The following is a 13,024-nucleotide window of genomic DNA, read 5'->3' on the forward strand; positions in this document are numbered from 1 at the left end:
TCCTCACAGTGTTCTTAAAACCTCACGCTGCTCTGATGTTGGGATTGGACAAGGGTGGTTTGCCACCATCTCCAGTACGTGAGCATGCCAATAGCTCAGTGGCCGTCGTCTTACCAATGCTGAGTTCTTGATTTGGACGGGATTCATCCACCCACCATCCCTCATCGTCCACCGGTAACATCAACAATAGTCCCCGTAACATAACTCGCCTTTCCCCCAAGCAACCACACAATCGCCTCCCCCACCTCCTCCGCACTCCCCGGCCTCCCCATTGGCGCCAACCCCCCCAACCTCTCAAGCCGTCCCGCATCACCCCCCGAAGCATGAATCTCCGTATCAATAATCCCGGGCCTCACAGCATTAACCCTCACATTCTTGGGTCCGAGTTCCTTACTCAACCCAACGGTCAAGGTATCCATCGCCCCCTTCGAACCGGCATAATCCACAAACTCGTTCGGAGAGCCCAGACGAGCGGCGGCGGAGGAAACGATGACGATACTTGCCGTCTTCTCCCTGGTAGCGGCGGCGGGGAGACGACGAGCAGATTCCCGGGCACAGAGGTAGGAGCCCAGAACATTCGTGTCGAAGATAGATTTCAATCTCTCCACTGGCATGTCGGCCAGAGGCATACTTTTCGCTGTGATCCCCGCGTTTATAACCACGCCATTAAGAGGGCCGAAATGCTTTTCCACGGTATCGAACATATTGATGACATCTTGTTCTCGTGAGACGTCGCCTTGGATTGCTAAGGCTTTGCCACCTGCCTTTTCGACTTCCGATACAGTTGTTCTCGCTGCTTCGGCGTTGGAGGCATAGTTGACACCTACATTCCATCCTCGTGCTCCTGCGAGTTTGGCAGCGGCTCGTCCGATGCCACGGCTGGCTCCTGTTATTAGGACGTTCATTGGTTGGTCTGTCATATCGAGTGGTCTTGGTTTGAAAGGTCGAAGTGAGGTCAATGAAAAGTCATTGTCAACCAGTATATCACCTCGGCCTGCTTTGACCCGGAGCAGCCTATGTCAAAGTTATTCTAGGTCGCGGAGTCTGTCGAAAGTGGGCGACCGCACCATTGGCATGTATGACCGAGCTTCTATGCTGCTGCTGTCATGGAACGGACGGGTGCGGAGAGCTGCAGAGGTCTGCAGCCGATCAAAGTGGCTGCAGACTTCCTTACAAGGAGCAAATATCACCGCTACGCCGGCAAAAGATTGTAACACGAATGAGAGAACAGAAGCGCACAAATGTGTCTCGCGGCGAGAAAGGAGAGAGAAAGAACAGCGAGGTCACAAGCCAGAAGTTCTTGTTGGTATCTAAACACCTGCACAATCTGTGGAACCCAAACGCCTACCCCAACGCAATGCACTCAAAAGACACTGATATAGTTCCCGATCCTATCCTTCTGGTTCTGCGCAATACACTCAGAGATCCAAGTGATATTCCGCACCTCCTACAGTCCCATCAAGGTCAGCCAAAAGAATCTCGCAAACACGCCCCTCATGAATTGGGAAGAAAACTCACCTGCTCCCTCAACTTGACCCAAGCATAAACAATAGCATGGGTAAACTGAAACGTAAACGCCAGCTTACTCAACATCATCTCCTTCTCATAGAACAGATCCTCCAAACTCTTGCCCTCATCCCCTCCAACCCCACCACTCTGATTCCCGATCCCACCCCCACCGCCACCCATCCCTGTCTGATCCATCATCTCTCGATAATCCGACACCCCATCGACGGCGATCCGCACGCCTTCGGGATCCTCGGCCCGCGAAAGCATGAGCGTGCCTTCCGGGTGCAAGCGGCCGAAGTTGGGGTAGAGTTTCTTGCGGTCTTGCTTCGTGAGTTCGGTGCCGAAGGAGTTGAGGGTGATGTTGATGCTGCGGCGGTCGGCTTCGAATTCCAGGGCTTCGGTCATGACTTGTTGGGTTGGTGTGCCTTTGATGCCGGGCTCCTCGTTCACGAAGCGGTGGAAGTCTTCCAGGTAGTTTTTGTAAAGGGTGTTGCGGATGATTTCGATGTTCATTTCATCTAGATCCTGGTGGCTTAGGCTGCCTTTAAAGTAGGGTGCCAGTGGTGTTTCGATCAGGACGCTGTTGTATAATTCCTCGATGTTGGTCGCCACGCAGAGGACAGGCATTGTTTCGAACCATCCCAGAGGATGACAGCGCTCTAGTAGTTCCCGTGTGTCTCGCTCGTGTAGGGTGCCGGTGATGAGGAGGGCGACATTGTCGATCATGTAGGCGTAGGTCAGGTAGTCCATGAATTTCGCTAGGCTGCCTGTGGCGTTGGCCTGGATATAGCGGAATTCTGCGACCATTTTGTCCAGGGTCTTGTCGGCGAGGGAGGAGGTGGATGGGTTCGGAGGGAGGGCGGCGAGGAAGTCACCGTACGCTGGACCGAGTTGGAGTTTGACATCTGCGCATGTCTTGTCAGTGGATGCCTACCAAGTATGATGCTTGTTACACGGGCGCACCGTCTATCGTCTCGCATTGTGTCAAGTTGCCGTAGTTCTGTGATGTGAGCAGCGCGTTCCTGTAGCCTCGAACGATGCCTTCAACGTAGCCGTTCGAGACGTTGTAGAACCTGCCATGCGATCAGCGCCTCTTCCTGGACTTGGACCGGCATCTGAATACCTACATGCCTTCCGCCATGGCGGGCGATCAGATAGAATAGATGTACCGGCGGTACTGAGGGTTGGGTGTAGTATAAGGCGTCGATATACAATGAAGATGTTGCTGTAGCTGCTTGGTGAAGCTCAAGATCGGTGGTCGGCAAAAGCACATGCAGCTTGCCACGCTTCATCAATTGTGGCGTCACTATATCGAACATGATCACCTCTCCTTCTATCTCTACAACCATCGTCATTTCATAGGGATAATAGACCCAGACTCCACTCCAAAGCATGCGACATGGTATGATCGTGATAGGGGACGTACGAGAGATGGTGGTATCTCGCAGGCTAAAGCTACAAGTACAGTACGTGCATAATCGGCATCATGAAGGCCTGCTCACGCGAAGAGCATGCTATATCGTGATGATGATAAGATGAGCAGCACGCAGAGCGCAAGCTGCAGCCACTCTCCCCATACCCAACGCCATCGCTTCGCAAAAGCGTAACAACATCAACGTTCATGACACAGCATGTGGAAGCCAGCCATCCAGCTAGTCAAGCTCCATCGAATGCGCAGCACATATGCCATTCGGCTCCGAGGCTGCAACCGCCGACTCATCAGCCATTCCATCTCGGACACCATTCGATAGGTGCAAGTTCCGCATCGCAGCCGCTGAATTTTGAACCATGTTCTGCTCAATCTGTGCCGCCACAACCGGATCCTCTACAGCCCGGATATGACCTCCTGGAGCAGCCAGATGCAAAGCAGGCAGAAGCTTCAACCGCGGCATGAGCTGTGCCGGCTCCGTCGTAACGAGTCTCGCCTCCGTCAGCTCATGCGAGAAGATGTAGAAGCCCTGTTGACTGCTATAGGTATTCCTCGCCTCGACCAGATAGCCTGGTAATGCGCTGTTTTCGAACCACACCACGACGCCAATCAAGCTCGGGTAGTGGTTCTGGATCCACTTCGAGTACGCCGCCTTGTTGATCTGCAGCGCCTCAGTCGAATCCATGCGTGCCCAGCTTATACCAAGCACCCTCGTCGCCTCGTCAATCAGCGGCTCGGCAGTCGCTTCTCGCATCTGCGGTGGCATGACTAGTTGTCCTAGGATGTCGTCGGAGGCAGACGAGCTCACATCTTTACGCTGAGACTTGCGACTTGACACAGAAGGCCGCTTCACATGCCTGAGATTGAACGGGGGACGCGCTGCTTGTTCTTCGGCCCAGGCATCCGAATGCATGGCGACAGCCGTTGCGTCCTCGCCTGAGCCGTCTAGAGCTGTGCTGACCGAGCCATCGCCAATCTCCACTTCCTCCTCCTCATCCTCGAAGACATTACCTCGCGATCTTTTTCGACCTGCGAGCGAGCCTGGCGTAGGTGGTATCGAAGCATTGGGTGTGAACGGCATGCTACCAGTGGTGCGATCGCCATTGGCTGGTGCGCCAGCATAATGCGCATTCGCAAAGTACGTATCTGGCTGGTTCCTGCGTATCGCGCCTATAGGCGGAGAAGCGAAGAAGCTGTTCGACATAGCCATGGCGGTATACGGTGGTGGTGGAGGATCTGTGTCAGTAGGTGGAGTCAACAGCGGCCAATGCTTGCCTGTTTCGCGCGCGAGCTCAGCAATATGCTGCTTCAATGCCTGCGAGCCTCCTATGCTGGCCGGAATAGAAGAGCCTCGAGGTCTGGTGACGCGAATGGTGATGTTGAAGACGCTTGATCTTGGGAACTCGCAAGTGATGACCATGCAGTCTGGTTGTCGCTATTGTTGTAGAAAGGATGTCGCATATGGCTGGGAGATCGAGAGCGATACTGAGGATTTTGGATATAATGGTAGAGTGAAGTGAGGTCAAGGTACGAAGTTCACTCCACTACACTTCGCGACGCGCAATGGAAAGTGGTTTGTACAGAGGAGAGTATAAGAGCGAACCAGGCCCGGATTCTGGTGCTGGCTGCCCTTTCCCCACACGGCAATCCATGCAGGGCCACGGCGATCGTCGACTGACGTGCATTGCCGAATGGAATGATCGACGAGTTTTAGTGAGGTGTGTGCAAGAAAGTGAGCTGTTCTCTTTGCGTGGTCGCATGGACTACAACATTCTCCGCACGATGTGCATGAACTGGAATCGCTGTATTTGCCCTTCAAAGCACACAAGCATGGAGAACGACAGAGTACTTGTACCTGGCGGCCCGTTCAAGGCGCGAGCCGATAGCATGATTCGAGCACGAGACAATATACTAAGAAATCGCCGCTTCAGAAGCGTCTCTCGTCAAAGCTACACAATCTCTCTTGACCTCATCGTTCGAAATATAGACATTTTGCCGCCGCTACAGGCAAGTGCTCGCGACCAGCCTCGTGCGAGCATTCGAAAGGCCATAGTGTGAAGACACGTGGGAGCGAAGGAGAGGTTTAATCGAGCAAGCACTGAAATCCATGCTTATCTATGCTACGCTATGCGAAACATGTTGAGCCCCAAACTCCACGCTATCAAACAATGACATCTTCCTCTTCCCTTGGGTATCATAGTGCTGGTTGACCGGCTAGTCTCCGACCTTTGCGCCTTAGAACATCGCAATCGTGCATGTCTCAATCAAGCTGGCCCGGAGTATAACATGAGCTTGAGCTCGACCCGCAACGACCGCTGCTTCCCTTGTCAAGATCAGTGACATTCGAATTGCCTCCCTCAAAAGACCAGTTGACCGCTTCACTTGACAGCAGCAACCTCAGTCACCACCACTACCGGCTCAGCCTTGACCACAGCGTCTAAACTCTGCGGCATGCCCTCTCGCTCTGATAAAGTCATCCCCGGCATACTCTCCGCCGCAAGCTTCCTCAACATCTCCTCCATCCAAGCCTCCTCCTCCACCTTCAACTTCATCTGTCTCCGCGCCATCTTACTGCGCTTGACCTTCATCCCCGGCGCGCCACCGACAGGCCCCAACACCGGACTAGAGCTGACTGAAGCCTCGGGACTACTCGGGTCTGAAGGCGAAGATGCTTGCGAGATTAGTATGCAGTCGAGTTCGAGACACTGGTGGATGAGCTCTTCGATCCCGTCTCGGGTCATGATGGCCTTGGGCTGCATAAGCTCGTAGAAGTTGTCGCGCCAGAGGGGATCTTGCTCTAGTGCTCGCGCGAGGGAGTCGAGGAAGAACATAAAGGACGGTAGTGTCGGCCCTTCTAAAGTGAAGGGGTAGTGTACATCGCTGAGCAAGCATGCGGCGTACAGTAATCGTATACTGAATTCGCTGTCCAAACTGTGTTCGACCACGCATGCCGGGCAGCCGCGCGTGTAACACCAATCCTGCTCTTTCTCTGCTGATAGGAAGCATTGTAGCCAGACAAAGGCACTACGGGCGGAGCCGGAGAAAGCGTATTCGAGGTCCTCGAGTTTCGTTGCGTGGGTTGCTTGCGAAGCTACGGTGACGGCTTTGTCGAAGAGTTCGACGACGGGAACGAGGAGGGCGTGGAGGACGTCGCGGACTATTAGCCAGCGGTCGAGCTCTTCGAGGTGGTCGGTTGTGTGTTGTTCGCAGAGGCTGGTAGCGATGTCAGTGAGCGTTGATAGGATAAGGTGGAGATGGACATACTCATAGTTGTAGTGCTCGTGAAGATGCTCTCTTAATATACTGAAGCCGTCCGAACGTAGTAATGTCTCAACATCCTCAGGCTGGAGTAGGAACGGTGAAGTGTTCCGTGCTGGTGTGGTGGAAGTGGCGGAAGGCATATCGTCGTCGGTGTGTCGTTTTACAACGTCGTTCGTTGGTGCGTCGGTCGTGGTATCAAGGTCTTCTTCGTAATGCATGGCAGGCAGAAACAGCCAGCTATCGTATACTTCTGCGGCAGTCCTATATCATGTCGAGCGCACGTGCGGGTCTGTCAGGCCGTACGTTCCTGGGTGCTATCGGCACTATTATGGGTCCTTTTGATCTGAGATCCTCCTCGGAACAATGGGGAAGACGAAGAAAAGCAGGCGCCACCGGTCGCGATGTGTGAATGTGAAGCTGTTAGATCATGGAGAATCTTCGCTCTCTCAGTAGTAGTCTCATAGACAGTACGTGGCGAGCAGAGAGGCGAGAGTGAGTTTCGCACGCCATACGCACGAGACCGATGCTACCGTGACGGAGTCCTCGGGGTGTACCTACCCTCATAAGCAGCAGTAGCAGTATTCCTAGTAGTGGAAGAGACCCGCAAGATACAACGAGACCTACAAGAAGTACATCTGCAAGGAACAAGTCTATCCACGCACGACCTGAGCATGTGAATGCCCCACCGGGTCCTCGGTCCATCAGTAGCGTCATAGTAGTGTTCAGGTGGACATGGACGTGCTCGTGCCAGTCCATCTTTTGCCTCTACAGTAGACTAGTCGAGAATTCGCACCGCATGCATTCTTCCGGCGAATGGCGGCCGTCAAACACGACGCCAACGGCCTTCGCACTCTGGCGTTCGTACTGAGTGCGATTTGCTGGTCCTGCGTGAGAGTGGCGCAGAAGGTCATCTGCCATGAAGGGAAAGTGCGACCAGATCCATACTTCGCGGTTGCATCTCGGAGAAGGACTAGACTTAAAGTGTTTCTAGTGTCTAACCTACTGCATGGAAGGCTCTTATCGGAGCCGAGATTACACCTACAGCGACACCACCGTGGACGCGCGCTCGCGCACGTTTTTCCTATCACGGTTTGCCTGTCCCACTTCTCGTATGTTCAAATCTGCTCATGCCAAGATCAGAGAACATCGACTCCTCGCGAAGAGCTCGCCGGAAGATTTGCGCCGCACCCTGATCGACATTTGCTGGGACGGGCCTTGCCTTTGCCTCGTCTCGTGTCTCCGCCACGAGACGGCAGAGTTTCCTGTTCGCTGCTTGTCCTCCCCGTGATCCACGACACCGCTACCCCCCATGTTCTCGCCCGCTGGCCTCATGACTATTTAATGTTCACCCACGTCGCACTCCACCAACCCACGATTCACGTTCCTGCAGCAACCTTACCAGGCTTGTGGGAATTGACTGGATCACCGGTTACTTCGGGTGCTTCCGAGGAGGCACGTAGTTCGTTTTCCCGCTTGGGTGCGGTATGTGATGACAGTCAGCGGATCACGCTATGGATGCTGCTTTTTTACCGCCTACTCCACGTTACTCCAGACTCTCGGCTGGGTTTCCGATGTGATCCCAAGTTGAATCCAAGACGGCATACGGCCCTGGCGTCCGCAATACCGCTGATATACATTCTGCTACGGATCCAGGCCAGATTCTTAGTGGAGATTCATTTCATACCAGGCAGGCCCAAGTCGTGACGAGCTCCGCGGAGAGATACTATCAGCCGTTTTGATGTCAGGAAGTCTTGGCCAGAAGGCCATATTCGTGTGCCCATTATGTTTCGCGGCTAAAAGGGACTTCTCTATTCGCACTGTCCTTGCAATGGGCATTAGGCTGGTCGTTTATCAACTACTACCACGCGCTTGACAGCCTGAAGGTATACGTAGGTCCAGGCCTTCACGTTCCACCATTCCTTTCCTTTGCCTACCGAACAGCCACGGAGTCAAGCACGACATTCCCATGGTAAGAATCACCATCATGGGCGCATCGACCGCATACAGGGCCAAGATTGGGCTTGGCGTTGACAAGTCCTGTTCACCATGGCTCGTGATCACGAAATGTAGAGAAACGCACGTCCTACGCGCCGACGTCCAGACGATGATGTCTCGAAAGTCCTGACGATGCCGAAGACGACTACTAGCCATACGCAACTGAACGCTGACTGCTCAGCAGAATGATTGCCATACATGTCCCCAACATGCCTTGGATCAGGGTCACTTCCGAGGTTGTTCAGTAGACAAAGCAGCCGCGAGTTACAGTCTTTGACAACGCAAAGCGACGAGACCATACCGACTGGTAGCGTACAGCAGAATCGCGGAAACTTGCATTCGTCCAGTAGATGTGTATGCTCCTAAACCATCGTCCCTTGCCTCCACTATAGATAGCGGTCAGGATCATTTCCAATGGCTCAGCAGTCCTCAACACCAATCGCACGTCCTGATATGTTCCGTCCTAGTACTTGGCGTCGGTGCATCAAACTCACATCACAGTTCCCTGTATACATGTACTCTACTTGAAATCCCGATACCTCGGTCTTTGGATATGGGTTCTGCAGGGTTTCGCCATGTGCATGGCGCAGAGCTTAAAGTTGTTTGACGATCTCCTGTGTTGAGAGCAAAAATCTGCCCTATATATTACAGGCGAGATAAGCGACCAAATCTGAAATTCGCTTCAGTCTTTCGCCGGAACATATATGGTCATCCATACCTATGGTGAGCTCATCATCAGACTAGATACCAGTGTGGAATGCCTAAGATGCATACTGCCACGAATCCGGAACTATTCAACCCCCCAATCCAGTTCGCTTAAGCAAGCCACCAACGCCAACGCATTGCAAATCGTGGGGGTTCGCCTATAATTGCCGGGACGAACTCCACACTCTCGTCACCGACGACTGTTACTCGTATGATAAGTCAAGAGTGAGACAGAAAGGCGGTGATGATGGAGCATGGCCAACACAACAAATGCTCCTCGCTGGCACATCCTCCACTCCACCGATACCTACATTCCCAGCGGCTAAAGTGATAGAACGAGCATTTACGCCCGCAAGCAAGAAGGCGCATCGGGCGGATACTACGCGCATCCTGCCGAGGGCTCGTCCGTCCGTTATCGTGTACCGAACGACCAAGAGCCTCGGACCCTTATCGTCACGATGTTCTGCTCTTCTTACTCTCCATCATACTGTCTTACTCGGCCGTGTATTCTTACAGCGTCATTTCCTAGGTCTGCATCAGGTCGCATGGAAGGGGCGGCAGCGTATCAGGCAATGACACGACGTACACGAATGACCATTCTAGCCACGGCACGATCGAGTCCTCGAGGGACATACCGGTAGCCTTATAACCTGATAACGATCTGGCACACATAGAGCGTTGGACTGGGCTACAACAGGGTTGAAGTGAACATGCAATTATGGGGCGCTCCGCCGCCGGAACCTCGCACACGACTGGAGAACTGGCCGACGCTACTATTCAGCTGGTGGGCAACCGGCTTTGCAGCCTTCTTCATCCTCGCTCGCCTCTGCGGCCGCAAGTTCAGAAGCGGGGTGCTGTTCCGGGAAGATTGGATCATGATGGCATCGATGATACCGCTGTTCATCCGCATGGCACTGATACATGTGGTTCTGCTCTATGGCACGAACAATATCCAAACGATCGGGTACGAATTCTCGGATGCTGTGCAGGAGCACCGCAGTCTTGGTGCGCGGCTTGTGTTACCGGCGAGGATCTTTTACGCCATGACGATTTGGTCGCAGAAGTTGGTGGTGAGCGAATTTTTGAAGCGGATCACCATGAGTATTTGGCGACGCAGCTATGAGGTGGTGTTGCAAGGGATTCGGGTGTTTCTATTGATGACGTTCTTTGCGGTGGTCATTGCGACGTTGACTGAATGCCGACCCTTCCACCATTACTGGCAAGTGATACCGGATCCAGGACCACATTGTCGTCTGGGTTATGCTCAATTATTCACAATGGGGACTTGCGACATCATCACAGATATTCTGCTCGTGGCGTTTCCGATCCCGATCGTGTTGAGAAGTGGACAGACTTGGCAGCGCAAAGTTCAACTTATCTCGCTCTTCTCGCTGTCCATCGTGATGATTGCAGTCACGGCCACCAGAATACCAGAAGTCATCCTTCACCGAGGCCGACAACAACTACGGACGGTCTGGGCTTCCTGTGAGATTCTGGCATCCACTTGCGTCTCGAATGCAGTCATTATAGGATCGTTCTTACGGGACAAGGGCACGAAGAAGAACAAGTTCAGGTCGATGAGCATGACCGATAGTATAGACCGTGCTTCGGTAAGGAGACCAACGTTGACAGCACTCCAACGAATGGGCAGTGATGAAGACCTGTTCCGCTCCCTAGGCTGCCGAATCCCACAACATCTGCTCGAGTACGAAGATGAAGTGGCAAGACCGGCGCCCGCTGCATTATCAGCTGCAGAGATGAAGCAGAATCGAGACGCACCATTAATGTCCGGTGCACTGCGAGTCGCAACTCGAAAGGTAATAAAGGAGGAGGTGGAAGAGGACCCCAACGATGTGACTGGACCTCTGCCAACCGTAGATGATACCTCACCAGCACCCGCCACACCCTCGACAACGAAACGCAGCATGAGCTTTTTCGACGTCGGTGGCCTACTAGAAGACGGCTCGCACTCCTGGGACTCCCGCTCCCGCTCAACCACCATCGTCGATTCCGGCGCCTCAGGCACAATCGCAATGGATTTCGCCCCCACGACCCCCGAGCAATCGCGTCGGGGCTCGAATGCCTTTATGACGGATATGGGCGGGATCGGTCTGCCCGCTGCGCACCGCAATGGGAATGGATTTCCTGGGCGCAGACACTCGGATGTGCAGATGAGTTTGCCGAGGTATCGGCATGCGCCTACGGGTGTGCTGGGGCCGATGCTGGAGAGGCATGAGACGCAGCAGAGTTTGCAGGATCCGGGGGGGTTGTTGGGCGATGAGGGGGGAAAAGCTGGTCGTGGGAGTTTGAGGGCGGATCCGTCTGCTAAGCTTGAGCCGCTGCTGGCTGAGACGAGCGCGAAGGGGCATGGTGGGCAGAGAGATACGCCCAGGTCGAGCCCGTTGCTTGTTGAGGATGGGCAGAATGGTGTTGGACGGGTGGCCATTCCGACTATCGCGCAGAAAGCCACGATTGTCACTAATCATCCTGCTTCTGTCTTTCCGCCAGCGGGTCATGCATCGGAGGATATGGCTTTACATGATCCAGGCGGCCTACTGACGTGATTTGTGTGCATTGCGCGGGTGGGCGATCTATTGCATCTTGTGCGTTCGAGCGATATACCCAATAGCATTTCTGAGTGCTACGTCTATAATGTATTGAGCCGCGATATATCAAGTCCGTGAAAGTTTTCTACATATTTCGTATTTGTCTCACATGCTTCTCCACGGTCGTTTGAACATCGCGTCTAGCCTAACCTGTATTATCATACACTCTCCCCATCTATGCACTCATATCTATATCTGGGTATACCTCAAATAAGGCTTCACTTCCCTCACATTCCCAAACTTCTTCTTCGCATCCTCCGTGCTCACAGCAGGCGGTACGATAACATCCTCCCCAACACTCCAGTCAATGGGCGTCGTGACACCCTTCTTATCACCCGTCTGCAAACTATCAATCACCCTTAGTACTTCACTACTATTCCTTCCAGTACTCGCAGGATACATCATCGTTAACCTGATCTTCTTCGCCGGGTCGATGATGAAGACGCTGCGGATCGTGAACGCGATCCCGCCCTCTTGTGCGAGCTTCTCGAGGTCCGGGGAGGAGATCATGTCGTAGAGCCATGCTACGTTGCGGTCGGCGTCGGCGATGATGGGGAATTGGAGGGTGGTTTGGGAGATTTCGTTGATGTCGCTGATCCATTTGTCGTGGGAGCCGAGGTCGTTGGCGGACTGTAATCAAATCAGCTTTCACATATACGTATCAGTAGTACTATGTTCAACTCACCAACCCAATCATCTTCACCCCCCTCTTTTCAAACTCCCCTCTCATCTTCGCAAACGCGCCCAGTTCGGTCGTGCATACTGGTGTAAAGTCCGCCGGGTGGGAGAACAGGATCCCCCACTTCCCATCGAGCCATTTGTGGAAGTCGATATCGCCTTGTGTGGTTTTGGCTTGGAAGTTGGGTGCTTCACTGCCGATACGGAGACGTGGTTGTTCGCCTCGGGGTGTGGCTAGGAAGCGGCGGAAGATTGGGGAGGCTGTTTGGCGGGCGGCGAAGGGAGAGTGCGTGGAGGGAAGGCGGGCGGCGCGGAGGGCGGGGCGGGGCAGGAGGGTGGTCATTGTGCGAGTTGACTGTTGGGTGGGGATGTAATGGAGGGTGAGAGTAAATGGGATGGGTTTGAGAGATGTTTGTACCTACTTCTACAGAATTTCAAAGCTACGAATGGCGTCATACAAGACATGGTTGTGGATTGCGATGTAGGCCTTTTTCTTTGGCATCACGGAGACTGGCAGGCCATGCCTTTCGCGGCAGACGTAGCGTATCATACGCTCTTGTAAAGCTCGTTCGATGGACTCCTGCAAGTCCTCCATCGTACTTTGGAAACAGCCTTCGCTCGACCTGTTACTTCACTCGAGCTTGAAGCTCGGCATTAAGTCAACCGAGAACAAAGATGCTTTTGCACGTGACGGTATTACATAAGCTATGCCAGCGCTAGCGCCCCTCGCAGATTGACTTCCTTCCAGCGGACCTTTGCAACTCTTCCTTCCGCATACTTAGTAACACTCACCAAAACCCCCCTACGTTCCTCTGTTTTGCTAATCATTTTCCAGCCTTGT

General features: G+C 53.6%; 6 protein-coding genes across 6 annotated transcripts; 1 reads left to right on the forward strand and 5 right to left on the reverse strand.

Annotated features, from left to right (window-relative positions):
- Positions 1–161: 161 nt before the first annotated feature.
- LTS14_007727 (uncharacterized protein) lies at positions 162–920 on the reverse strand (the record flags this gene model as incomplete). The annotated part of the gene is made up of 1 exon (XM_064840417.1): positions 162–920. One exon carries the CDS (start codon positions 918–920, stop codon positions 162–164), a length of 759 nt encoding a protein of 252 aa, XP_064691867.1.
- A 443-nt stretch (positions 921–1,363) lies between these two features.
- Positions 1,364–2,650, reverse strand: VMA6 (H(+)-transporting V0 sector ATPase subunit d; the record flags this gene model as incomplete). The annotated part of the gene is made up of 4 exons (XM_064840418.1): positions 1,364–1,447; positions 1,519–2,414; positions 2,473–2,582; positions 2,637–2,650. The coding sequence occupies 4 exons, from the start codon at positions 2,648–2,650 to the stop codon at positions 1,364–1,366; spliced, it is 1,104 nt and encodes a 367-aa protein (XP_064691868.1).
- Positions 2,651–3,161: 511 nt separating this feature from the next.
- On the reverse strand, positions 3,162–4,358 carry LTS14_007729 (uncharacterized protein; the record flags this gene model as incomplete). Its single annotated transcript, XM_064840419.1, has 1 exon — positions 3,162–4,358. One exon carries the CDS (start codon positions 4,356–4,358, stop codon positions 3,162–3,164), a length of 1,197 nt encoding a protein of 398 aa, XP_064691869.1.
- A 958-nt stretch (positions 4,359–5,316) lies between these two features.
- LTS14_007730 (uncharacterized protein) lies at positions 5,317–6,417 on the reverse strand (the record flags this gene model as incomplete). The annotated part of the gene is made up of 2 exons (XM_064840420.1): positions 5,317–6,151; positions 6,203–6,417. The coding sequence occupies 2 exons, from the start codon at positions 6,415–6,417 to the stop codon at positions 5,317–5,319; spliced, it is 1,050 nt and encodes a 349-aa protein (XP_064691870.1).
- Positions 6,418–9,609: 3,192 nt separating this feature from the next.
- Positions 9,610–11,463, forward strand: LTS14_007731 (uncharacterized protein; the record flags this gene model as incomplete). Its single annotated transcript, XM_064840421.1, has 1 exon — positions 9,610–11,463. One exon carries the CDS (start codon positions 9,610–9,612, stop codon positions 11,461–11,463), a length of 1,854 nt encoding a protein of 617 aa, XP_064691871.1.
- Positions 11,464–11,694: 231 nt separating this feature from the next.
- On the reverse strand, positions 11,695–12,526 carry LTS14_007732 (uncharacterized protein; the record flags this gene model as incomplete). The annotated part of the gene is made up of 2 exons (XM_064840422.1): positions 11,695–12,135; positions 12,191–12,526. 2 exons carry the CDS (start codon positions 12,524–12,526, stop codon positions 11,695–11,697), a joined length of 777 nt encoding a protein of 258 aa, XP_064691872.1.
- Between the last annotated feature and the right edge of the window lie 498 nt (positions 12,527–13,024).

This window comes from Recurvomyces mirabilis (assembly GCF_035927965.1).
Source record: "Recurvomyces mirabilis strain CCFEE 5264 chromosome Unknown scaffold_22, whole genome shotgun sequence".
In the NCBI taxonomy this organism is placed as follows: domain Eukaryota; kingdom Fungi; phylum Ascomycota; class Dothideomycetes; order Mycosphaerellales; family Teratosphaeriaceae; genus Recurvomyces; species Recurvomyces mirabilis.